The 26,355-nt window shown below is 52.8% G+C and overlaps 1 protein-coding gene across 2 annotated transcripts; it reads right to left on the bottom strand.

Annotated features, from left to right (window-relative positions):
• Window positions 1-777: 777 nt before the first annotated feature.
• Window positions 778-18,693, bottom strand: TMEM9 (transmembrane protein 9). 2 transcript variants are annotated; one of them, XM_074936150.1, is made up of 6 exons: window positions 18,564-18,693; window positions 13,982-14,083; window positions 13,346-13,437; window positions 8,856-8,964; window positions 7,797-7,928; window positions 778-1,434 (listed from the first exon to the last, which is right to left on the bottom strand). In XM_074936150.1, exons 2-6 carry the CDS (start codon window positions 14,072-14,074, stop codon window positions 1,291-1,293), a joined length of 570 nt encoding a protein of 189 aa, XP_074792251.1. In that variant the 5' UTR covers window positions 14,075-14,083; window positions 18,564-18,693; the 3' UTR covers window positions 778-1,290. The 2 variants fall into 2 exon arrangements, with proteins under 2 accessions (XP_074792251.1, XP_074792250.1); XM_074936149.1 differs by lacking the exon at window positions 18,564-18,693 and adding an exon at window positions 18,141-18,291.
• Between the last annotated feature and the right edge of the window lie 7,662 nt (window positions 18,694-26,355).

Below are 26,355 nucleotides of genomic sequence, written 5' to 3'. Positions count from 1 at the left end.
CTCAATTTCACAGCACACAGTTAGACAGAAGGCTCAGGTGCCAGACTGCGATCTCAGCAACGTGGGTGTAGATCTGGAGAGACCCCCCTGACACCAGTGGAATCACTGTAGATTTACACCAGAGTAAATGAGAGCAGCAGCTGAATCCAAAGGCCTGGATTCTCCTCTCATCCACACCAGTGCAAATCTTAACACTGGTGCCAATGAGAGGAGAACCAGGCCTCTTGTGTGCAGAGCAGCATCCCTACAGAAAAGGCTCTGGGACCAGATCTTCCACGGATGTCAATGAAGGTAGCTCTACTGAGCTTAGTGGAACGATGCCAATTTACACCAGGAGAGGGTCTGGCTCCCTGTAGTACACGGTAGACTGTTTGGTACCCTGCCATGGAGTAGAACTGTGAGACAATGTAAATAATATCAATAAATAATCCCACCTCCTATTGAAAATGAGCTCTACGGGAGGACAAGCTGCATCTTAGCTCCCACATGTACAGAACTGGCTTATTTCATACAGCACAAACACAAACTTTCTTCCCTTGTGGTTTCTCTGGGTTCGCAGCCCCTCAGCTAAGGCCAGGGGGCTTTGTGTCTTGACGGCACAGTGACCGAACAGGTTTGGCAGAAGCCAAGTGCTGAGGTATCTGTCTCCCTGTGTAAGCCAGGAATGGGCTGAAACCAGCTTTGTTTCATTAAATAGTTTTCTCTGAATTCTCCAGGCTGCAGATTGTTACACAATAGCTCAAACAAAGAGACAGAGGGACGAGGATTCCCTAGTGATTACAATGCCCTCGCTCAAGGCTATTTCATGCCACGTGACATGCTTCAGGAGAGGGGCATGCAAAGCGCCAAATGCAGGCAAGGGTGTTTGAAATCTGGGTCCCACATTTGCCACATCTTGCAGCCAGCAGAAGCGACAGGTCCCGGCATGCAGCGCTCTGTGTCAAGATAGAGCAGTACGCGCCAGGAGCTGTAGTCTCTGCCAGTCTCCTTATTAAGGATGGCAGTGGCTGCACCGGGATTCCTCTGGGGCCATTTGAGGGCAGTTGTCAATGGGGCCCTCAGCTGGGCAAAGCTCAGGGTGCCTCTGGCTTAGGCTGCAAAGGGGGCAGGGGGCACAGTCATGGGCAGGCACTTTGGCCTTGTTTGCTCTGTGAAAGCCAATACACCGGGGAGGAAGGGATGGGGGGCTCAAACTAAACACTTAGGGGGTCCTATTGGGTGAGATAGACATGGCCTATCCCCGCTTCGCTGCCTGTCCCCAGCAGACCGTCACTGCAAGCCTGGCTTGCTCTAGCTCAGCATCTTGTGCCTGTCAAAAACCGTCTTCCTCTGCTCCTGCACCTGGCGCTTCCACCGCTGCTGGGCTCCTTCCACCCTCTCCAGCACCGTGTTGGCTTTGGCGCCGGCGGGAGCTGCTGCCAATGAGCGGGCCTCCTGCAATGCAAAGAGAAGGAACCAGGAGGTCAGAGGGGTGAGTGGGGTGGAGGAGTGATATCTCTAATACAGAAAGAGGCTGCTCAGCATTGGGAGACACTCTTACACGAAGAGCTATTTCGGGACGGAGTTTTCCTTGCAGAGAGAGGGCCTGGTTTTCAGAGGTGCCCAGCTCCCACTGACTCAAACTGGAGGGGTGGGTCCTCAGTGTAACTGGGCTTGAAGCTGGGACCATCCGTGCTAAAAGCACAGGCCTCCAGCACTGGAGCTAAAGGAGCAGCTCCCCTAGGAGGTAGCTGCAGTAGGCTCTTATCCTCTCCTGTAGGCCAGCAACTAGGAGGGCCAGCGCTCCACACTGCTAATGTGAATTGCATCAGCACTGCTAAAAATTTGGCCCATGCTTACCACTTGTGCGTGGGGGGACCCACTCATACATCTGCAGGGTGAAATTTCAAACCAAAAGGCAATCATTATTGGGTTTGGGTCCCACTGAGAGGGAGAACGTAAGAAAGGGCTGGAGCAAGAGCTCCTTATGCCAAAGCACAGGGTCTGATCTTCAGCCGGTGTAAATTGGTGTAGCCAATTGGTGTAGCTCTCAGTGTTTATCATGCACCGATTTCCAGCTGAGCTATTGGGACTGATCTAACCATGTGCCCTTGTCATTTAGTATTTATGCTGCAGCGGTGCCCAAAGGCCCTATTGTGCTAGGTGCTGTACGACCGTGGGGGAAGACAAAGAGCTTACACTCTAATGTCCTGGTATTTATATCATGCTTATCACGGGGTTAGCAAAGTGCCTTAAAGAATTATGCAAATCTGTATTAGTGGACTACATGCAGAACCTGATTCCCTCTCACTCTTCCTGGGTGTAAACCAGGAGTAACTCCATTGGCCCTGATCCCTCCCTCCCTCACCCTGGGGTAAATCAAGAGTAACTCCCCTGGCCCTGATCCCCCCTCACTCCCCCAGGAGTAACTCCCCTGGCCCTGATCCCCCCTCACTCCCCCAGGAGTAACTCCAGTGTAACCAGTGAAGATCCCTGATGAGGTTTTGCAAACACCAAACCAACAGCCCCCTCAGCCCAGCCCATTTCCGATACTGAACCTGCCCAGAAACAGCCTGGCAGAGCGAGCGAGGGAGCAATACTGTTACTGAGCTACCGTCCACCCGAGCCCCTCCCATCTCTGCTGGACATAACAGAGAGAGAGCAGTGTTAGGTGAAACCCAATAAAAATACCCATGGGGAACAGCTGTCCCTCAAACCAGGCACCAGGAGAAGGAACAGCCTGAGGACTAGCTGGGAGAGCAGTGGAGGGAGATGGAGCTGATTTCCTCCCCTCAAACTCCTCGCATTCCACTCCCTCGCACACATTCCACTACCCTTGCTGCCCTTCCCCTCCCAGGAATCTCCCCCTGCCCTCTGTGTCTTGGGACTGCTGCATTTCAGTCCTTCCCAGCCACATCTCTCCATCAAAAGGGAGCGTTACTTCCTGTAACTGCAGGGAGATGCTGGGGCTGGCTCTGTGCTGAAGCTCAGCATGGCTCCCCAGTTCCTGGAGGGATTTCCGAAGAGCTCCGGGCCCCTCTCCTCTGCTGCCACATACCTCGAAGGGATTACCATGCCTCATTCACCTCGCTGAGAGCCTCCTGCTAAATGCACCTTCCTTTGCAGCGCCCTGAGCTGGCAGGCTTCTAAGGCCGCAGAGCTGCCATGCTTAGCAGGGAGCAGACCAGGGGTGTGTGGGGAACCAGTCAGTGATTAACTCCTTGGCTTCCGCCCACTGTCAGATCCAGCCGATGGTCCACTGAGCTCACAGCAGCACAGGTGCTGCCGGACCAGCACTGAAGGGGTTGAAGTGCCTGGCTGTTCATCCCGGCTTTGCTCCCAATGAAGTCAGTGATCCAACTCTCGTTTGCTCTAATGGGACCAGGCTTTGCTCCATGCTCAGTGTGTTGCTCATGACTCTGGAGGATGTCATATCAGCGGGAAGGAGGGGTGGACCCCCAACCAGGGCTATCCCACCAGCAGATTCAGATGCCCTCTGAGCATGTGTCCGGCTGCACCCTTGCTAGCCAGACCCCTCATGCTCTGCAGCAGCTGCTCTCCAAGCTGGCCTCTTCCCCAGCCAACAGGGGCTGGGCTAAACTCCTCCCAGGTGTAAGCAGCTGGGAAGCAGAACAAGTGACCATGGCCCTCTGAGCCACAGCACTGAGCCTGCTGCCATTGTGGGTTCAGTGCAAATGCAGCATGTTACAGAGGAGACACACACACTGCGCTCGCTCGCTCTCAGATATGGTGCTTGTCATTCCTCCATTAGAAGGAAGCATGTGTCTGTTTTTTGTGGGTGAAAGGCAGCTTCAGAGTTTAGGTGCAAAAAACCCATTGCTGGGAGAACGCAGGGACAAAGCAGAGCTGGAAAGGGGCTAGGGGATGGGCGTGAAGTCCTCTGGGTTGGGAACTTGGGACAGGGAGTCGTTTCTGGCTGTCTGCAGACTCAGGCAGATATCACTGCACTGGTTACACTTGGGGCCCATATGAAGGGTTCATGCAGCCATGAATCCTAGACACTTACTGGTTTTAAAATGAAGGATTCTGGACAGCTGCATAGGTCATGCCGGCCACGTAACTGCAGCATACAAGTTGGATCTGGCCTACAGGCCATATATTTGACAACTCTGGCCTCAGACACCCAGTTCCGGTGACAGTGCTTTCCTGCAGATCGAGGTTTGTGTCCTGTGGCTGCCACTAGCCTGATTCTGGGGTGGGGAGCCGGTGACTAACAGGTTTTCCACTGGTGATCTTGGCCTGATTCTCCTCTCACACCAGTATCACACCTATGTGATTACAGTGAGGTCAGCAGAGTTACTCCTTATTTACACCGGGTGAGTGAGAAGGGAATCAGGCCCCATGGAGTGTGGAACAGGACACAGAAGGCTCCATGCAAGGCAGGAAGGGGTTAATGAACTCCTGGCAGCCCAATTAGCTCAAACAGAGTCACCTGGAGCAGAAGGGAGGCATCCAGGGAGGGGCTGAATAAAAAGAAGAGCCGTGAGCAGCTGGAGAGGTATGAGGCTAGCAAAGGGTCAGGACTGGGATTGGCTGATGCCTTGCAGATCTCCTGGGACGAGTATGTGTTGTTTCACGCTTGTTTTGGACTTTGAGAGCCCTGGGAGAAGTAAGCCACATAGGAGCCGGGGGGAGGGCTCACCCTCTGGAAGCCAGAAGGCTTTGGAGGTAGAGCAGTGGATGGGAGGGATGACAAGCTGGGAAGCGGAGGTGGAGGGGCTGTTGCACTGGGGGGGGTGCTCTGGAAAGGCAGTGGGGCTATAACAGTTACACCAGTGTGTAAAGGAGAAGAATGGGGCCCCGTACTCGCAGCACTGAATAGATTTCTGGGCTCTGCATAGACCAAAGCTTCCCCCATGGGTGCTTCAGTCAGTCACCATGTGAGTGCCCCGTGATCAGTCCCAGGGTGGGTGGAGTGTTTCTGAGCATGTCCAGGCCAAGCTCAGGGCTCCCTTCATCACACCCCATCTCTGCAAACACACTGGCTTCCTCTCTTCAAAGCATGTCTGAGCATCTGGATTACAGCTAATCCCTGGGGTGGTGATGTGCCCAGCAGCTAGGCTGGGGCCCTGCGTGGCCTGCAAGCCGGTTCAAAGGAAGGCAGGTGTCTTTTGTCTTGCTCCTGAGAGGCGCCCTCCTAGCGCACAAGGGCAGGTACAGCGAGGAAGGTCCCCTCAAAGCAAACAGCTACAGGGACACCTGGGCAAGGGCCCATGAGCTCTACCGAGTGCTCGGGGCACATCCTGTCCTGTAGAACCATCCCTGGCTGGGACAGGGAAGGGGGCTCTCCCCCAAGTTCCCCTGCCCCACTGAAGACCAGGCTGTGCTCTAAGGGCACAACTGCCATCACAGGGAGCTGGGCTTGTGTCCTGCCTTCAGCCATCAGTGATAGAGCCTGGGTTCAAAGCTCTTCCTCCTCCCGCCTGACTCCTTAAGGCCCCATATCCTGGTAATTCTCTGCCTGACCTAGGGTGGGCTTCTCCAGGGCCAGTTAACACTGAGGCGAGGGTCCTGGACATGCTGCATGCAATCCATCCCTCGGGCCGTTCCCCCTGCAGAGCTGGGAGAGTGACTGGTGAATGCCGAAGGCCCAGTGCTGCCGGTGACATGCCGTATCTCACACCAGAGCTCAGCATGGCTGAGCAGATCCAGCTTCCACTAGCCTGGGGGCAGAGACTCACCTCTGGCTGAGGGCAGCTGGGAGTTTTCAGCGCCCGAGGCACAGCGAGTTCTGCCACCTCGCAAGGTCTCGGCACCATCCCTTCAATGGCTGTTCTCTCTCGCCTGTCCGCGTCCCCTCCCTATCCTCCTCGTGCCCCTGCTGGTAGTAACCAGGCCGTTGGCTGAGGAGGGTGGCTGCCTAGGGAACCCAGAAGGGGTTGTCTAGAAGGGTCTGAGATGGCTCCTCCTGCCAAGGGGGCTGCCTCACCCCACTTCTCTGGACCTTGGCTCCCAGGAGAGAGACGAGGCAACCTCAGAACCTGGGCATGCACCATGGCAGTGAAATGGCGAGCCGCTCGGCTCCTGGGCCAGCACTTGTTTGGGTAGTCTGCTCAGGACTGAGCTGGCCTGGCGACTGCAGCCAGGTGGCTCCTAGAGGCCACGATGACCTCAGCCCAGAAGCTCCACTGATTGGGAAGGGATCATCTAGCGATCAACACAACTCCAGCTTGTCCAGCACCATGGTCCCAGCTCACAGAGCAGGACCAAACAGCCGACACCTAAAGGAAATGCTGGGTCCCAGAGCTGCATGTTCCACCTTCCATAATCAGCCCCCTGCATCTCTCAATTATAGCGTGAGCCAGGGCTACAATTAGCTCATCACTGTGTGTGCATCAGCTCCACTACCCTGCCACCTGGAATACCATTACTGCACACTAACCAGCTTTATCTGCGTTTCCTCTGGGAGGCCACCATGTCCCAGCCCCCTGCTCAAGCGCTGGGAGCTGGGGGGGACAGAGAAAACAGGATAGATAGGGCCTAATCCTGGTGCCCTTGCTCTGAAATCCCCACGGAAGTCCATGGAAGCGTTGCTTGAGTCTGGAACTGGGGCTCAGGAGAGGATCAGTGGCTTTTGGACAGAAATGTGGCAGCAAGACCATGTGTGACCTGATAGCTGTTTGCCAATCTCATGCATGCTGATCCTTCTCTAAAATCCACCTGAGCTAAAGGAGGTCCCCCTGAGCTGCGAGCAGTAGCAGGTCCTTTATCCTCACCTCACTCCCTGGCTCATACACAAAGCTAGGACGTTACCGCGGGAAACACCCAAAGCCGATTTGAAAACCAAGCCCGTGTGTAGGGCTAGCAAGACCAGTCAGAGTTGCTGAGGGATGGGCGTTCCCTGGCTTAGAAAGTCACCTCCAAAAGGAAGAACAATTGTATTAATGGGGCACACGCATCCCCTCACCCCGGAGCCCAGGGCACTGTATGGATGCAGGGATCTGGCAGGGGAAAGATTAAACAATACAGGGCTTGGCCGTGGGGACAGAGTAAAAAACCACCAACCCTCTCCCCAGCATGAGACAAGTTGAGGTGTGAGTGAAAGCAGGCAGGTGTGACTGGATGTTAAGGGGGAGTCAATGGCCAATTGAGGCCTATCAGCACAAAGGCCCAATCAACTGCTGACCCCTAAGATGCAACAAAGTGGGATCTGTCAAAGGTGGGTGTAGTCCGAGTGCAGCTCCTGGTCCAGAGGGGCCCATGGAGTAGGGGGTCTGGGGTGCAGCCCTTGGCACCCCTGCAGTGTCAAAGGCACCATCTCTAGCTTTAAATCAGCTCCTCTATGCAGCTCTCCTGCCTCCCAGCGCTGTCTGGGCCTTCACCAAAAAACCATCCTCCTGCACCCCTCTAGATGGGTGTTGCCAGGCGGGGGCTGCCAGGGCTGCACACAGATGGGAACAGTTTGCATTTTGTTTGGATCCGATCCACAATTCAGCAAATGAAAATCAGTCCTATCAGGACCACAAAATTCCCCTGCTAACCGCCCCGGGCAGGCCAACTCTGGGCCCCGGGAAACCTGCAGCTGCAGGCTTCACATTTCAGAGCTTCACGTGGACCAAGATCAGAGATTTAAAAAATAAAACAGAATGACATATTCTACATTTCTAGTTGGCATGTAAAAAGGGCCAGCCCCAGCAGGACCCAGGTGGGATGGGAGATGAGAAACATCAGCCATAATGATCCCTGGTGCCTGCCTGCCCGCCCTAGTTCCCAGGAGCTAACCCTGCTCTCTCTCCTCTTCTAGGTTTTCCTACCATGTCCATCACCCTCCATATCACCCGCCGCAGCCCCCTTACCTCGTTCTCCTCTTCGTTGTGCAGGGGCTGGGTGTAGGCATCTGGCTTCCGGATCAAGGGGTCGACCAGCATGAGGAAGGCCATGTAGAGCAGCAGCGCCCCCACCACCGAGAGGTAGATGATGATGATGATCTGTGGGCACATCAAAAGGGACTCTGAGCCATCAGGGGCGATTGCAGGGTTGGGGGCCACCCAGCCTCCTCCCCAAGCCAAGCCAAGGCAACCCGCCGACTGATGGGCTCAGGAGGAAACATCCCCCCCACCATAGGCAGCTCAGTCCATAACTATCCACAGGATGGAGGGCAGGGGCACTGTCGGAGCCAAGATACCAGGCTAGAGGGGCCCCTGCTGTGCTGCAGTCTGGCAATGCCTCAGGGAGGTGGACTGGGACTCCCGTCCCAGGCTCCATCCTGGGCTCCCTCCCAGACAGCTCCGCTGGGCTGGGCTGCCTCCCTGTACAGATCTGTCCCTGTCTGCCCAGCTGGGGCGTGACAGCCGGGGAAGCAGGGGAGGACCCAGCAGGGTGGCTGGCAGGCCTGAAAGCAGGCATCTGGGGATGGCCCGGAGCAGGCTGGTGCTAAGAGTGGAGGGGAGTGAGGCTGGGCTGATTTCTTTAGGGAGGAAAGGGGAGCCAGGAGGACAGGGGGCTGTGCATGGAGGGCTCGGCAGGGAGGATGAGGAGACTGGCGCAGTGTTTGGGAAAGGGAGCCATGGGAGGAGCCTGGCCAACCTCCCAAGCTGCCCCACAGCTGAGCTCCCTGCTCCATCTCCCAATGTCGACACCCTTCACAAAGGGGAAGGGGTCAGTGTCGTCATCCCCAGACCAGAGCCAACAAGGGGAAGGGGTGTGGAAAAGGGGGGTAGGGGTGTGGAAAGTCTTTGCTATGCCCCTCCCCAAGCTGGCCGACAAGAAAGAATCCAAGTGAGGAATCCTTTCCTCCCCCATAGCATGGAGAACTGGTACCAGGCCCCCAGAGCAATCTCCTTTGTCCCACGTCCCGCCCCTGCGGTTTTGCCCCAGGCCTGGGTGGTGCAGGGGTGGGAGCGGCCCAGCTTTACCTTGATGGTGGTGGTGCTGCGCTCCTCGTACTTGCACTCACACAGCAGGCAGTAGGCTTCCACGTCGTTCCCCGGCACCGGCATCGGCTCCACCACGTGCAGGCAGTTGCTGCATCACAAAGGAACCGGTGTCAGTGGCGGGGTGGGGCAGGTGGCTGAGCTCCGGGCAGGTGCCTGTATTCTGGGGCCCGGAGCGCGGTCAGCGGTCATGGAGAACCCTAGTGGTGATGCTAGGCAGCGCCGACAGCTTGGTGGAGAACCACCAGGCCTGTCTGCATCCAGCAGCCCCCTTTGCGCTCAGCCCAGCTGGGAGAGCTCAGCAGTTGCTCAGATCAGTTTACATGGGAGCGTGGGAGGTGGCCGCTGGCTGGCTAAAGCTCTGGGTGCTCCAGATACTCGCCCCCGGAGCTGGGGCTGGAGGAGGATGGCCTCAGCCAGTGCCTTGGAGTCAGGTGGCTGTGCCTCTAAAGCCACCCCACGCTAATTAGCCCTCTGAGGAAAGAGGCCAAGGACTGAATGGGCCCTGGAAGCTGATCTCCCCCAGAGGGGGGCTGGGCTGAGGTGCAGGGGTGGCTTGGGGGGGGAAACTTGCCCTGTTCCTGTCCCTGCTCTGGGGTTAAACAGATCCCTCAGGCTCCAGTCAGGCCAGCCATGTGACTGGCTCCACTTGCTCAGAGATCTGAGCCTGCTCCAGCTTCTAGGCACCCCCAGGAGCACACGGGTGCAAACCCTGGGTTAGGTCACAAGTGCAATGAGTTTTCTGGCCTCAGCCTAGTCAATGAATGATGTATGGTCACATGACACAGCACCATGACACGACAGTCTTTGGGGGAGAACAAGGCCTGGCACTGTAGCTTATGTGGGGACTGAGGAGCATTGGCAGAGCAATGTGTGTGGGGAGTGGGGTGGAGTCCAGGGCTGGGCTAGCAGGGGGGTTGTGGGGCAGGACTGAAGGACACCAGCAGAGCTGTATGGCACAATGCAGACAGATGCACTGTGCCTTGCTCTCGTCAGTGCAAGGGCCTTTAATTCCCCATCCCTGACAAAAGCATTAAATTCCAGTGCACTGTAGGAAGAGAGAAGCGGCTTTGGCAGGGCTCCCTTTGCTCCCTCGCAAACAAATGTTGAAGCCTAGCTGTGGCCCCAGATTATCATGTTAGCAGCACAAAGTGGGGGCAGACAGCCTGGCGCGTCACTTTCCGCTGATTCCCACGAACCAATAAGCACGCACACCGGGAAAAAGCCTTGACGGTGTCTAGTCACTGCCGTCTGGCATGTGGGGAGGAGCACGTACTTCTTGTACATGGTGGGTTGCAGGGCTGCTACTAGCAGGTGTCAGATATGGACTGGCTACAGAGCTTCCTCCTCACAGAGAGCCCCACCAGCTGTGTTCAGTGCCAGGGCCTTTCCTTCCCCGCCGCGCCAGCCTCGCTGAGGTTCGGTTACATAAGGAGAAAAGGAGGACTTGTGGCACCTTAGAGACTAACCAATTTATTTGAGCATGAGCTTTTTACATAAGGCACGTCACACACTGCGCCACCTAGTGGCTGGACAGTATCACACAAATCAGCATCCCATTGCCGGGAGGAGAGTCCGGGGGCAGACCCCCAGCGGGTGTAAATCAGTAGAGCTCTGGTGATCGCCACAGAGCTATGATGATTTACACCCGTTGAGGCTCTGGCCCAGAACCATTTGTTCTGGTCTCTTGTGCTCCTTCCTGTTTTGTTCCGTGCACCCGGTGTGGCTGCCGCCCTCTCAGTATCAAGGTGCGTGTATTGGTATAGTTATGTCCCTACAAGAAAAGGAAGAAGCTACCCACCTGTATAGCTGGGTCTACACTAGGGGTTGCTCCGATTTAACTAGTTCTGGAGGAAAATACCCTCTTCCCCCTTGTGGAAATAGTCAAATCAGTGAAAAGAAACTGTAGATGTGGCCTATGCCAAGAGACAACTGGTGCAGACAGACAGGCTCCTGGTGAGAAACTAGCTTCATTGAACTGATGAGTAGAAAGGATGAGGCTAAGTAGCTCTAACTTACTCCGTTAATGGCCCATCATTGTAATTTTCAGCCCCCCCGTCCTGTCGCTCTCCTGAGATAAACTAACCAATCTCTGTGCCAGGCTTGGCACCATTTAATGTTTATTTTTTTATAATCTTGACAGATAATATCAATGTTGATTTTTTCAATTTTAGGGATGTAAATGTTCACAGGTGTGGGAAATCCTGGAGGGAGGCAGACAATAATTATTTAATGACCGTAGATGTTGAGATTCAAAAAGTTAAAGCTACCTAACTGGTGCCCGCTCTAACTCCAGCTTCACAACACAGTGTAAGGTGGGAGTCTAATGAGTGCTCTAGGAGAATTTTTCTTACTTTGCCTGTCTGTACATTTCAATTACTATGGATGGAAATATTTTGTCCTTGGTGTGTGTGTGTGTCTGGCGAAACTGATGTTTCCTTACATTTACTGAGAAGAAATGACATTTACAGATAAGCAAAGTAAGAAAAACGGCCCTTGAGAACGGATTAAAGTCCCGCCTTCTGAATGTGTATAAAACGTGTTGTAAAGCTGGAAATCAAAGGAGACGGAATGACAAGGAAATGGAAATGATTCAGCAAAATGCCTCCCTGTAAATGATTCAGCAAAATGCCCCATATTTTAACAGAATAAAATCTCACCCCACGCCCCCAAGGCGTGAAATATACACTGCTATGTAAACCAGCCTGAATACAAGCACAAAGAGGTCATTAGGAAGGAACAGACTGCTCACTGATGCTTAAGGGCCTTTGTTCAATCCAGGTTGCAGCTTCAAAGTGACCAAGGCCCTGTGCAGACACCCACAGAGGACACCCCCGCAGCGCGGACACTTTCTTCATAGCCCTGGGATTTGGCAAATGGCCTTAGCGCTCAGGAACGAGCCAATTACAGATTTGCTGAGAGTGCAGGTATGGGTTGGTTAGGTTCTCGGCTGGTTTTTCCTCTTCCACCCCCAGCTCCGCCAGTGTCCCAGCCCACAACCCCTCGATATGCCAATCATGGGCCATTGCAAGACTGCAAAACCCACAGATGTGCATTATCCGAACAAATGGACTGCAGGGAAAATGACTAATTCTGAACATAAGCAAGGGAGCAGATCTGATTCTCTGCTCAGGGTTACTGAAGTCAGTGGAGTTATCCCTCTATTACAGAGCAGAGAGCCAGGCTTGTGGCAAAGCGTGAATTGCTCCTGAAAGCCATGAATTTATCCCTCTCTCTACTTATGGGATCCTCACAACTGCAGCATCTGTCACGCAGGGTGAATGTAACCCCACTGTCACCTGGGAGGTAGGGAAATATTATCCCCATTGTACAGGTGGGGAACCAAGGCCCAGAGAGATAAGTGACTTGCTCAAGGTCACCAGGAGAGTCCGTGGCAGAACAGAGACTTGAACCCTGGTTTCCTGACCCGCCCGTGTAGGGTGTTTGGGGATCACCAGTGGTTAAAGTGTCTGCAAGAGCTGTACTTTGTTCAGCATCCAGTTCCCAGCCCTTAGAGGCACAGCCTCAACCACCACACAATCTAGCGCCTTACTCACAATGCCATGAAGAAGCTGAAGTTGGTTCTTTGCTTCCTTACTTCACCTCCCGTTTGCAACAGAAAGCTGATGACTTCAAGTGGGAGGTGATTCTTCTGCTGTTATAGAGGGCACCCTGTGCACAGGACAATGCCCTGCAGCTGTGTAAGACAGAGATGCTGGGGAAGTGGCCAGCCTGCCAACTTCAGTAACCAAAGAGCAACCCAGAGAAGGAAAGGCCCTGTGGCTTTAGGGCATGGCATAGATACACTTATTGTAGTGGTGCATTGTGGGTATTTTAAACCAATCAGGTGGATGCATCACACATGTTTAGGTTCTTTCTTCTCTCATTCTTTATTATGCAAGGTGGTCTAGTGGTCAATCCAGGGGATTAAGACTCAGGACTCCTGGGTTCTGTTCCCAGCTCTGCCACTGACTCGCTATGTGACATTGGCAAGTCACTTCCCAGCTTAATGCCTCAGCTTCCCTATCTGCAATATCTGGCTAATGATACTTTGTAAAGTGCTTTGAGAACTACGCTAAGAGCTCAGCTGTTCCAGGGGAGGGGGTTAAAAAGGTACTAAAGCCTTTCCGTTGTCATCCTCAGCAGGGAGTAGACGGAGCTGCAGAGCACAAGGACAACAGGTTACTAGACTCTCCAGAGGGTGCAGGGCCAGCCTCCTATCTGCCAGCCTCCTATCTCTCCCTAGATGAGCAGAGTGCCCATCACTATGCGGTACAGAGACGTAAATAGCCAGCAAGGGCTCAGCTAAGCAGCTCCACCCAGCAAGAGCTGTTACACATGATCTCTGACCTATTTCCATTGCAGAAGGACAGAACCTCGGGGTGTCAGATCCAGGTCTGGGCTTCCTGGGTCAAGCCCCTCGGTATTTTGACAGGGGAACCCCACAAGCCTCCCAGAAGAGGGTAACTCACCAGTCTTTCTGTGACACGTTCTTGTTGTAAATGTGCCCACTGATGTTCCGGTACGGGGGGCAGATGCACTTGCAGCGGATGTCCTCTGAGCTCTGCATGGGGAGAGGAGTTGGCATTAGTGACTGGCACGCGAGCCGCTGTTCAATGAGTCCCCCCCCCCATGGCGTGAGAAGGGCGAGATGTTCCCCAATGGGCGTTAACTTTCCTTCATGTCTCTTCTTCCTGCTCTGCATGTTTCGCAGCAATGACGTCTTTCAGCCAGACGCCAGGAGCTCTCCAAACGGATTGTTCTAGGGACTGAATCGCCCATTACCCTGGCCGTTCAGAGCTTCAGTGACAGCGGGGCTAGAACGCAAATCCTCCAGCTCCAAAAGCACAGGCTGAAGGAGAATCTCCACTCGCTGTTTGTGGTATAGGGCACATGACACAAAAGGTGACTAGCTCCAATTCCATCCTGAAGAAGGCAGTGCCATACACCCCTCCCCCCACCCCCACACAAGCCAATTTGTTGCAATACCCACCACCTTTCCAAACTTCCATAAAAAAGCACACTCCCTATCGTCCCTGTTTCAGTTGGATGTGGCACCTTAGGCTGGTGACTGCATCCGTAGCTGCTCCCCACTCTCCACCCCTCACCTTGCTGGCCTGCGCCGGAGGTGCTAGGACACACCACGCCACCACTGCCAGCCACAAGATCTTCATATTTTCCCAGCTGTGCCGTGTCAACATCCCAAAAGCCTGAAACGAGGAAATAAAAGAGTGTGTTGGGGGAAGGATTCCCATCTTAAAGGGTTTCAGAGGAGGAGCCATGTTAGTCTGTATTCGCAAAAAGAAAAGGAGTACTTGTGGCACCTTAGAGATGAACAAATTTATTTGAGCATAAGCTTTCGTGAGCTACAGCTCACCTCATTGGATGCATTCTTAAAGGGGACAGCCACGCTGTAATATTTAGTTCCCTCATCTTCCCCAATCTATCCACCCTGCGCCCAGACTGCAGGATGTCCCCAGATTAGTATTTAAATTACAGTAACACCCAGATCAGGGCCTTGTTGTGCTAGGTGCTGTACATACACAGCGAGACAGGCGCTGTCATGAAGAGCTTTTACAATGTCAAACAGACAAGAGAGGCTAAGGATGGGAGGGAAAACTGAGGCAGGGCAGTGTGTCCAACTTTTGTGACTCTGTGGCAAGCCTTGCAATATTTGGTGCTTTTCTTACAGTCTCAGCTCCTGTAGTCCTGGGATGATGAGGGGCTCTCAGTTTGCTTTTATTATAAAGGGAAGTTCTGAGCCCTTGAGCTCCTGGAGAAAAACTCAAAAATGTGACCCCCTAAAGTCTCTAACTCCAGAAACAAAACAAAAAATCATTTAAAAAACATCATGATTTTAAGCCAACCTCATTTGGGAGAGTGGGGGCAGAGGGACCTGACTTGTGATTTCTGAATACTTGTGTCACGGGCTGGCTAGTTCCTTTAAATGATGCAGGTCCAGCGCTCCTGTACCTGAACAGGTGCTCCCAGTTTGGCCAGTTAAGAAGGTGGGGCAGCACCTGGGCTATAAAGGATCAAGGAGCAGCAGAGAGGGAGAAGGTCTGGGGGGAGGAGGTTGAAGAGCAGTAAGAGGACCTGACCTGACAGTAGACCAGTAGCAGATTTGTTACCTAGTGATGTCTCTGTGCTAGAGGAGGCTGCCAGAGGGACAGTGGCAGGGTCTCCTGTTGGAGGTGAGATCTTAATAGAACAGGGGCGGTGAGGGATGATCTCCTAGGGAGACTAAACTCCCAACAGAGAGGCTGGGGCGGGTTCCTGCTGGGAGGAATGGGGCACATTCTAGGTGGAAGGACTGTAGCTGAGTCCACGTGTGGTGAAAGACGCTGGAGCATGGTATGTGCTATGCTGAGGGAAGATGGTGTGGGGTTTCCGAGGGCTATATACACTGGAGATGATAAATGGACTGTGTTTGGGGACTTTGGTTATGGATAATGTGCACTGTAGTTCAGTAATAAACTGGTCCCAAAGAGGGATATTTATTGTGGTGGAGCCCTCTGGGGCTCAAGAAGGGGGGTGGGAGGGTAACCCTGGTGTTAGGGTGCCCAGTTGCTAGGCAGTGCTCTGGGATGAGGGGGAAATCATTCACCATGGGACTGGTGGTTCCGAATGTGACTGTACCAGACGAGGTTGCCCTGCTGGCCACTGGCAGGGTGAGGAATAGAACCCAGGGTCTCTGGTCTCCCACTAGACTGCACTGCCTCCCCTGAGCCACACTGTCTCTAGGGGATGTTCAGGAACCCAGAACTAGCTCCGAGTCCAAGCCCTGCATCTGAACTGCCACGGGCTTGGGGACCATTTGGACCTAGTTGCCTGTAAACTCTAGCAGAGTCCTAGCTCTGCTGTAGTTAAGGCTAAGAACTCCTTTCTGTCTAAAGACTTGCTCTTCTCGGCACTCTAACATCACTGTGGAATTGCAAAGTGTCTCCCAACTCCCCGTGGCAAGGAGGGTTCTTGCTTCCAAAAATCTCACTCCATAGTTTCCTGACAGGAGTTGTCTGTGGGGTTTGTTTTAGGGCTGCGAAAACAAAGCAACCCTGCAGAGTTTGCATTATCAACCCGGTGATGACCAGTCACTAGTGGCTTCACACGTAGAGACTCTTTCCCACAGACATGAGAACGGGACTAGGAAGACCAGGAAATCAGAATAAAATAAGCTAGTTCAATGGGGCTCCTACCAGGATGGCCTCCAGCTGCTACTGCAACAGACGTGTTCAATATGGGCCCAGTCCTGCCACTGGGCTCCTTGACTGCAGATCCAATTGCAGGAGGGAGACCTACTCTCATACTGCATTGATCATATGATCAATGGAGAGCCAGAGCTGAACATATTCTGCTTACAACAAGGTCCTGTGATCATACCCCAGAGCTGACACTTGGATCGGTCGCCATGATTCTGTCTTGGTTTAATTTGCTGTCTTGTTTCTCGTGACTCTCTATTGCAGTTGCTCTCCTCACTAGTGATGTCTATAGCATAGCTTAGCAGAACAGTTTATAACACAACCCCCGCCCCACGCTAGCCAAGCAGGCCACATGAGCGATGTGGGCCTGATCTATCCCTATTACAGCCACTGGGAGTCTTTCCGTTGGTGTTGTTGGATTTTGAATTAGGGCCCCCGGCAGCACAGAACTGCATTTAACATGGTCCGACATGTATGGGAGACACAGCCCTGTGAATTAGTGCCACAGCCCTGATCCATCACCCACCAACTTCCCTTCCTCCTTTAGCTTCCAGGCTTTTTGCAATAGTCACTGCACAATGCAGCTAGTGTTTGAGTCTCTGCTTAAGTAACACGGAAAGTCTTGTGTCCCTATGAAAGTTAGTCACCTCCCCGGGGCATGAGAGGCACCAGCACGGCACCCCCCGCCAGCTCCATGCCGAGATGGGCTAGGTACTAAGTTACCCGCACTGCTTGGTACATGGCTGAGCTTTCTTGGGAGATCTTACATCCACATAATGACCAGCCCTGACCTTCCTTAGTCTCTGGTTTCTCCTTTAAGATCCATTGGTGTTTCCTAGAACCTCAGACTCCCTGGCCATTGAGTAGGGGAAATAGATCCCACCAACCAGCGTGGATGGACCACGCAGTGTTCGCTTATTGCTGGGGAGGATTTTTCTAGAAGGGACGATGTGGACCCAAAATGGCCAAGTTAGAAACATTAACACACGCAGGAGGAGGCTGTGAAGCATAGCAGGAAGAGCCAATGGCTGTGATCTTGGGGCCCCAGCGCAGACTCACTTGCCTCTTTGGACTCAGCCTGCCAGATGGGAACCTGGGGCTGCACCCCTGTGTGTGCCAGGCTGTGCTCTGGCTTACAGCAGAATGTGGGGCAGCTGGGAGCAGCCTTTGGCCCTGCCTGTCTGTGCTAGGGATAAGCAGATGCCAGGGATGGAGGAACCACCCACCTTGGAGCAGGGTTCTGTATCTCTAGCCTATTAAGTTTAGTCTTCTGTCCCTTTGATTAGCAGGTGCACAGCATCCTGATAAAATGCTGCAAGACCTCCCAAGGGAAGGGGCGAGCATCCATGTGGTCGCACCTACTCAGACAGGAAACCAGTCCCCCCCTCGCCCTTTCTCCACTCTATAAAGTGAGGCGTTGCCCCAGCCTTATCAGCCAGCAGAAGCAGGGTAGCCATTGCTTCCAAGGCCAGAAGGGACCCTTGTGATCATCCAGTCTGACTTCTTGCATAGCATGGGTCAGAGTAGGGAGCCCACAGCTTGCAGCTGAATGAAGGCCCCCCCCCCCCAAGCAATGAGGTCTAAAACAGACTGGCAGCTGAGCACCTCCCTGCAGAGAGACACAGGGTGCTGCAATGCAAGACCAGAGCCTAGAAACTGAACCCTTTGTTCCTTGTTCAAATGTAGGTCACTCTCCCTCGCTTGGTGCTGTGGGGGCTATTATGCCCCTTCTCCCTCATTTAATAAAAGGTAGGGTGACCAGATGTCCCGTTTTTAAAGGGACAGTCCCATTTTTGGGGACTTTTTCTTATATAGGTGCCTATTCCCGCCCCCCCCCCTCCTGTTTTTTCACAGTTGCTATCCGGTCACCCTAACAAAAGGGGCCTCTCTCACACTACAGAAATTGCAGCCTTCATCCTAAAAAGCACTGATCAGCTTTGGGAAAAATCTCCAAGCTGGGTGGCGTTGCATCTCTGAAGACTGTCTAGGCTGCGTGTGCTGTCAGGAAGGCTGGCACGCTCACAGGCCCTGAGAATCCAGTCCACGTGACAGCTAATAAGAAACTCACCTGAGCAATGACCACGGTGTACATAGCGATCCACAGACCTCTGTTGCAGAACCTGCTCTAGAGCCATTAGACAGGTATCAAACCGCCATCAATCCTTGTGCCTTTGACGCATGAGTCCCCTGCTAAGCAAGGACCTACCCTGCGGTACTTCTGGCAGGGAAGTGCAATGCCTAATAAAGGCAGCAACTCCAGCTAATAAGTTTGCAATTAATGTGCTGATTAAAATTCTACTTGAATCCATTACATCCTCCTGCACAATCCCACCAGACAGTCTGCAGGTGGCTCAGCACAGCCCACGGCGCAGGCCCGCCGTTACCCTAACCAGCAGTCAGCATTAAGGATTGCAAACCAAAATGCCAAGTGCTGTACACAGGTCTAGTTTGCATTTTTTTTTTAAAAAAAAATTAGGATCATAAGACTCACCTTGCAGCCGAATTGATACCCACCCCAGCAGCTGCTCCTACCAATGATGGAAGCCTCGCTCCCTCACCACTGATTGGCTCCCTGCACTGATACTCTCTGGTCTGTGTCATAACAGACATCATCTGCTACCAGCCAGAAGTCCCGGCCTAGGGCTGAGCTAAGGGACCATGGATCATTTCTCAACCCTCGTGTGGCAAGAAAAGGAATAGCTGCAAAATGTGAAGCACCAGTGCAAAAGCGCCGTGTGAATGTAGATGTCCAAATGCCACAAGGGGAGTGGGAGGACCAATCATCAGGGAATCGTTGCATGAAGTAAGGGTGAAAGGATGGTCTTGTTAAAGCACCAGCATGGGAGTCAGGATGAGGCTCGCCACCTGTCCAGGTTTTCCCCTCATCCCTTTTTTGAGGTAGCTGTCCTGGGAACTTGGTCGGGATGCTCAATACACAGTCCCCTGGCCAGTTCTATGGATTCAGGGTCGTTCCTGCTGCCCCAGCATTTTGTACCTCAGAGGTGGCAAGTCCAGTCGTGACTCATAGATGCTAAGGCTCAAGGGACTGTGTGATCATCTTGCATGTAACGGAGGCCAGGGAACTTCCCTGGATTAATTCTTGTTTGCGCGTCTGGCTTCTACTCCCAGCTCCGCTACAGACTCTGCGTGTGACCTTGGGCAAGTCACTGCCCCTCACTTCCCTCCTCTGCACAAGAGGAGACTGATCCTGAGCTACTCCCAAGGGGCAGGGTGTGAAGTGATCTGTGCACCTGCTTTAAATGGGTGCGGAATCTGCTTCCTTCTGTGGCAATGGAGAGTTTTCAGCCCAGCTCCTCAAAGGTATTTAGGTGCCTGACATCAATGGGAGTTAAGTGCCTAAATACCTTCGAGGAGCTGGGCCTTAGTGCTTGAGCCAGGGCTGGCTGACACTTGCAGAGACTGACACCTCCCACCCCTCGCACAGAACAGGGACTAGCAGAGCCCCCTTCCCACCCCACAAGTTAACCTCAGCCCCGGCCTGGCAGGAGGGGGGAGAGACAGCTGGTAGTTTCAAAGGAGTCAAAGGGAGTTAGCCCCCACCATCCTAGGGAAAGTCACAGAGAGTTGGGCTCGCTGTGTTTACTCTTGTGTCTTTGGAAATCCCACTCTCCATGGTGCTCCTGGCCTCTCCGCTGTAGCTAAACCAGGGCACTAAGTGAGGGGGTAGGAAACGCCCCCACCCAGGAATGGGTCTGAGCCCCACCAAACTCCTTGTCACCCTGTGGCCAGGGAACAGCTCTGGGGTGGGACCCGCGGTCGTCAGCGCCCAACTAGGGCCTGTCCGTGTTGGTTGCCTAGAAGGGAAGGCGCCCAGAGCCCCTGGCCCGGGGAGTGCAAATGGGGGACCCGGCCGGGGGCGGAGGGTGAGGCCAATTCTCCACGCTCTGGGCAAGCTGCCTGCTGGGGGCGCGCGAAGGGTTAATGGTGCTGGGAAGTGATGTCACCCAGCTTGGGGGGGGCAGGGGGAGAGTGGGGGTGGGAGTGGCTGTGTGTGGGGCAGGGCGGCTGGGGGGGGCATGGCTGCCGCGGGAGCTGCTTCGTGGTGCATGGAGCAGGGTCGGAGGCAGCCCTGCCGGGGTCCGGGGAGCTCGCCCGGCGCAGTCCGGCCCCGTTCTCACCCATCCCAAGGCACAAACCCCAATGAGCTCAGCCCAGTGCAGATTCGAGACAGGGAACGAGTCTCGGTCTCAAGGACACGGAGGGCTGCAGGGGTCTTCCCATTGCTGATTCCAGGAACACCCAGGATGGCGAGACATGAGAGCCCCTAGAGGAGGGAAGAGTCTCTGTTCCTTGGTCAAGCTCACGGCAGTCCCCTAGGGAGGCAGGTGTCTACACTGCACTACACACGTGTCTCCATGTAAGAATCATGGAATATCAGGTTTCAGAGTAGCAGCCCTGTTGGTCTGTATCCGCAAAAAGAACAGGAGGACTTGTGGCACCTTAGAGACTAACAAATTTATTTGAGCATAAGCTTTCGTGGGCTACAGGGTTGGAAGGGACCTCAGGAGATCATCTAGTCCAACCCCCTGCTCAAAGCAGGACCAATCCCCAACTAAATCATCCCAGCCAGGGCTTTGTCAAGCCAGGCCTTAAAAACCTCTAAGGACGGAGATTCCACCACCTCCCTAGGGAACCCATTCCAGTGTTTCACCACCCTCCCAGTGAAAACGTTTTTCCTAATATCCAACCTAGACTGCCCCACTGCAACTTGAGACCATTGCTTCTCGTTCTGTATAGAGTTGTGTATAGAACCGAAGAGTCCTGATTTCTTGTCCCACGCGCTAACTACTAGCCACTGCGCCTTATTTTATTGGAGCGTGTGCTATGACTGTATCTGCTAGGGATTTTTAACTTTATCTTAGTTTCTATGAGGTGGGGGTCATGATTTCCCTGAAACCTGTCTCCCATTCCCTTCTGATTTACCTTCTTTGCTTTACGTTCCTCCCAGAATTTAAAACACAATCTCATAAAAAATCAGCTCCAGACGACTTCTGGAGTCAGTCTTCCCTCACTGGCAAGAGGGGTTGGTTATGTGACACCATAGCCCTGTAGCTCTTCCAGCTGTGCTCGACTACAGAATAAGAAGAAACTGAAAATAAGCAAACGCCTTCCTTATCATAATGCCTATAGCCACAGAGTGAGTACACGTGTTTTAAAATACTGACCAAGAAAACCAGCGTGTTTACATTCAAAACAAACCCACCAAACCGAAACTCTAGTATAAGAAGACCAGATGATACATTGGGTTAATAGAGTGGCCTTCTGTCTTGAGGCCTGGGTTCAAATTTGTTTTGCTTTGGGTTGTTCGTGATAAGACTTTAGTGGTGCCATCTTAGGTTGTTTGTACATAGAATCATAGAATATCAGGGTTGGAAGGGACCTCAGGAGGTCATCTAGTCCAATCCCCTGCTCAAAGCAGGACCCATCCCCAATTTTTGCCCCAGATCCCTAAATGGCCCCCTCAAGGATTGAACTCACAACCCTGGGTTTAGCAGGCCAATGCTCAAACCACTGAGCTATCCCTCCCTCCTGGCATAATGACAGGGAGGGTGTTCCTAGCCTCTGTTTGCCAGAATCTGAGAATGGGCGACAGGGGATGGGTCACTTGATGATGACCTGTTCTGTTCATTCCCTCTGGGGCACCTGGCACTGGCCACTGTCGGAAGACAGGACACTGGGCTAGATAGACGTTTGGTCTGACCCAGTATGGCCGTTCTTATCCAAGCATCCACACTTCATTGTAAACCCAGGGTCTGCAGGACCCAGGCTTGTGGAGTCCGTGTTTCCAAGCATCCACACTGCATTGTAAACCTGGGCTTACAGTTGCCGGGCCTAGGTCTCGCAGCTGTGCTAACACATCCACGCTGCACTACGCAGATCTTGTGACTCGGGTCTGCGGTTTGACCGATGTCCACACTGCAAAATGACAGAGCTTGGCCCTGAGTCACAGCGGGACTCACACTCTGACCACCCCCTGCAGCAAGCTCCTAGGACCAGGGTCCTGAGTGCTTGCTGACCTGAGTCAGACTAATCTATGTGTGGATGGAAGAGTGACTGGGGCTCCACCGTGAACCAGACATACCCTGAGTTAGGTCACTGTGGTGTGGGTCTCTCAGGTCTAAGGAGCTTTGGATGGGACCTGAGGGTAGGAGTGGACAGTGGAAGGGGAGGGATGGGCATAAAATTAGTTATAAGGAGGCTTGGGGACAAAGGAAGGGGATTTTTGGATGAGGGTGGCTATTCCAAGAATAACAGGCAGTGTGAAAAGAGGCCTGGAGGTCGGAATCTAGATGTCGAGGTTGAGGGGCATCAGTGGAGCAGTGGGATGGAGTGAGCCCAAGCTTGCCATGAAGTAAGTTTGTATAGGCAAGCCTTAAGTGCTCGAGAACTGGGTGCTGTGATTGGGCAACTTCTCCATAGCCAGCAGTGTCTGCCCACTGTTACCTCTGTGATAGCAGCCTCCAGACAAACCCTGGTGATGCAGTCTCAATACGCTGAACGCAACATCCAGCTCTGCTCGGTGTTCCCACCAAAGACAATATGCTTTTGTGGCACTAATGCAAAGGTAGACATTGCAAAGCCCCTGTCATAGTAGATGGGCCCAGGAGTCTACCCAGCCTAGCTATCTGTAAGGCGCCCAGTAACTGCAACCCACAAAAGCTTATGCTGTAATAAATTTGTGAGTCTTTAAGGTGTCACAAGTACTTCTGTTCTTTTTGCAGATACAGACTAACACAGCTGCTACTCTGAAACAATACTTAGCCCTGTATCCTGCCCTGGTCAGCCCCCTCCCCTCCCCTCCCCTCCCCCCCCCACTCTGGGAAGCTGGCTCCACAAGCTGCCAGTATCTGATATTCCAGGGGAAGATGGCACCTCTTGCCCAATGCCAGATCGCTGGCCGTGCAATGCTGCAAGGCAGGCATGAGGGAGGGGATCCATCTCTGCCCGGTGGTTGTCAGTCACTGTGAGATCGAGGCTAGAAGGGCGCTTGGACCCTGGCATACCCAGGCTTGTCAGGTCTGCTTATCTCTGGGTCACTGGGAGGGTGACCGCTCACCCAACAACATCTACTGCACTGCCATGGGTTGGGTGCTCCCCTGTGTGCGGCTGGCAGCCAATGGCTCAGGGCACTTGCCCACCATCCTGCTATGGGTACACCACGTGTGTCGGTGTGGGCATCTCCTCACACTGGGCATGCTGGGTTGAGGAATTAGTGGGACTGAGTGGGATCTAGCCTGCCCTTACCCCCTCACCCTGGGCCTTCTTACTACTCCGCTTCTTCTATGATCTTCCTGGACCCAGCATGTTCCTTTCTGACTTGGCACAAGTGGGAGGGAGGTGCCAGAAGTGACTAAATCCTGCAGATGCCTCTGGGAGGGTGCCAGGCCCTGCCAACCAGATGTCTGGCAGACTCATCGCAGGATGGCATGGGCACTGTGCACTAGGGAACTGGGTTGAAGTGAATAAATTGAGCAAATGGGCCAGGTATATCTTGGTCTGAACATTCTAGGGTCACATTTTTGGTGGCCTGCAGCCATTTTGCCTCAAGCTGCAATCCAGAAACCTTGCAGACTGTGTAGGGATGGGCTGGGTTAGGACTTGGATGGGAGGCCACCAAAGAAAACCCAATGTGCTGGTGAGTCAGGAGGGGGCGTTCTTCCTTTTGTTCCAAGATTGGAGCAATGCCCCAGGGGTGCCGCCCTTTGGATGCACTGTAAAACCAAAGCCCTTGTGGTCATTACAGATCCCTTAGCACTTTTGGCAGGAGTAAGGGTGTCAGGCCAGGTGTCCTGGCCAGATTCCACCTTGGGCAGTTGCATTCTGCCTCCCTACAATCCCTGTGTGTTTCAGTTGCATACGGGATTTTTCCTCACTTCTTCCCCGGTCCTGTCACGATGTCTTGCTGTGCTGTACCAAATTGCTGCCCCATCTCCGGGCACACTGGCTTGGATAAGGACCTCAAGGACTGTCAATCATCATGCTTCAGGTCATATGCTAATCAGCAGCCGGGATCAGGAACTAATATTTCCTGCTGCACTACATAATACACAACTGATCAGCTGTTTTATAGGGGTTTGGCTGAAGCATCCAAGGGTGGCCGTGTTTGGGAGCAGGATAACAGTCTAGATGGACCATTGGGCTGTTTCTTTAGGATGATTCTGATGTTCCTAAAATTGTTCTTGGGATTTTCATCCTTCAGCAAATGTGTTATGCTCTGGCTCTATCACTGCTTTAATAGATAATAAGAACACACTTTGCACATCTCTAGCCTAGTGTCTTCCAACATTAATGATCAAATTTGCAAGTCTGCCATCCCCATTGTGTGTGTGAATTCTCCATTATTCTCCAGCGTGTGGTATTGTTTTGGGATTTTCTATTGATCTTAATGAGAGCTCCTGGATGCTGAACTGTTCTTGAAATCTGGCTCTAATGAATTAAGCAACATCATCCCTAGTCCATTTGCCACAAAGGGAGTTGGTGGCAAAGACATGTTAAGAACCTAGGATTTCTTGGCTCCTTGTCCTATAAGCATCCACTTAATGCATCCTCCTAATCCACTTTTTCTAGAATTCATGGGCTAGATTTGCAATTGTGTCCAGTGGACACAGGGTCCAGCTGTGGTACGGGCCCAGTGGATGCAGGGTCCATTGGAAGTAGTGGAGGCCCTGTGGAGCCATTTGTGACTCTCAGATCTCAGAGCTGGTTCTGCCTTGGCCCTGCGGTAATATGAGAGCAGATTTGAGGCTACTGTGAAGTATACTGGTGGTTACGGTCCTGGATTGGGCCTTGGGAGATACAGGTTCATTTCCAGGCTCAGCCAACAAGTGGCTCCTTGTGTGACCTTTGGGCAAGTCACTAAATCTTGCTGTACCTCAGTTTCCTTTTCTAGTGGGAACTGGGAATGATACCACCTCCTTTCTCCCACCTTTTGTCTGCTTTGTCTATTTAGACTGGAAGCGCTTGAAGGCAGAGACCATCTCATGCTGTGTCCTTCTCATCTCGCGGAGCAGCATGTCCATCCCTCTCTTTCTAGGGTAATTTTCCAGTAAGGCAATGTTATTATTTATGGGTTGGGCAACCAACAACAGGCTTAGAGCTGTGCATGGCGGGCCCTCTCTGACGCACTCGCTTTCCAGAAGACAGACACCGGGGCCTCAGTGCTGCTGACGCTCATAATTTTACTGCAAGTCTTTTGCTTTTTGACAGTTTTCTTAAAGGCCCAGCTCCTGGTATCATGTGATGATGTGAGCATCTCCGCTTTTGGTTAAAAAGTGAATTTCTGTCCCTTGTGGTTGTATAGAAAAGGTTGAAAATGTGGCCCAAGTGCACTAAAAAAGTTCAGAAATCAAACAGCAAAGGAAAAGGCTTACAAAAATCAGGAAATCCGTAGAAAAGCAATCTCACGATTTCGGAGGCCTGACTAATGAGTTTTGGCAGTACTGAGTCCTGGGCCATACCAGCTTATCCATATCGGTTAAATCAGCCTCTGTAGGCTTGGTGCATTTAGACTGATGTAAAGGTGCTCATCTTGGTAGAGCCAATTCCTGTATGTTTCAGAAAGATGAACTGGGAATCTCAGAGAAGGGTGTCCCATGAGAGAACCCCTTATTTCCCTTTATTTATTTTTTTCCAGCTAAGCTTTTCATCAGAGATTTTCCTGTGCCATGACAGTGCCTGTCATTTGACTGGTCAATGAAGTTAACTGTTACCTATAAGTTTTAGAAGGGAGTGTGACTTAGTGGTTAGAGCAGGGCCCCAGCACTCAGGATCCTTGGGTTCTATTTGTGGTTCTGGGAGGGAGTGTGTTCTAGTGAGTAGAGCAAGGGTGTTGTGTGTCAGGGCCCCTGCTTCTATTCCCACCTCTGGGTGGCAGTGTTGTCTTGTGGTTAGAGAAGGGTCCTGGGAATCAAGACTCCCGGATTCTAGTCCTTACTTTGTTGCTGTCATTGCCTCAGTTTCCCCACCTTTCAAATGGGAATAATGACACTGACCTCGGAGGAGTATTTTGAGGCATAATTCACTCACTGCAAAGTACGATGAGATTCTCCTATGAAAACTTCTGTGCAAATATTTCAATAACCGTGGCAACGATGCTTAGTAAAGGCCCCTCTCAGTCATGTCAGCAGGGCAACCATGTGTGGGTGGCAGGGAGCATGTGCAGGGTCACTCATTGCATTCTCTGCATGTTGCAGCCTTTCTTAAGCACGAGGGACCATTTGCAGCTTCCAAAACTCCTGTCTCCTGTGGGTTTATATCTCTGG

The sequence above is a fragment of the Natator depressus genome, chromosome 21, assembly GCF_965152275.1.
Source record: "Natator depressus isolate rNatDep1 chromosome 21, rNatDep2.hap1, whole genome shotgun sequence".
In the NCBI taxonomy this organism is placed as follows: Eukaryota; Metazoa; Chordata; order Testudines; family Cheloniidae; genus Natator; species Natator depressus.
This window is presented reverse-complemented; position numbering and strand designations above follow the sequence as displayed.

What these genes read in the sequence shown, in the direction of transcription:
- TMEM9 (XM_074936149.1), bottom strand. Translation starts at nt 18,164, where the DNA reads ATGTACACCGTGGTCATTGCTCAG. An exon ending in CTCCGGCGCAGGCCAGCAAG is followed by an intron (nt 13,438 to 13,981) that starts GTGAGGGGTGGA and finishes CTCCCCATGCAG; the next exon opens with AGCTCAGAGGACATCCGCTG. An exon ending in ACAACGAAGAGGAGAACGAG is followed by an intron (nt 1,435 to 7,796) that starts GTAAGGGGGCTG and finishes TTTGCATTGCAG; the next exon opens with GAGGCCCGCTCATTGGCAGC.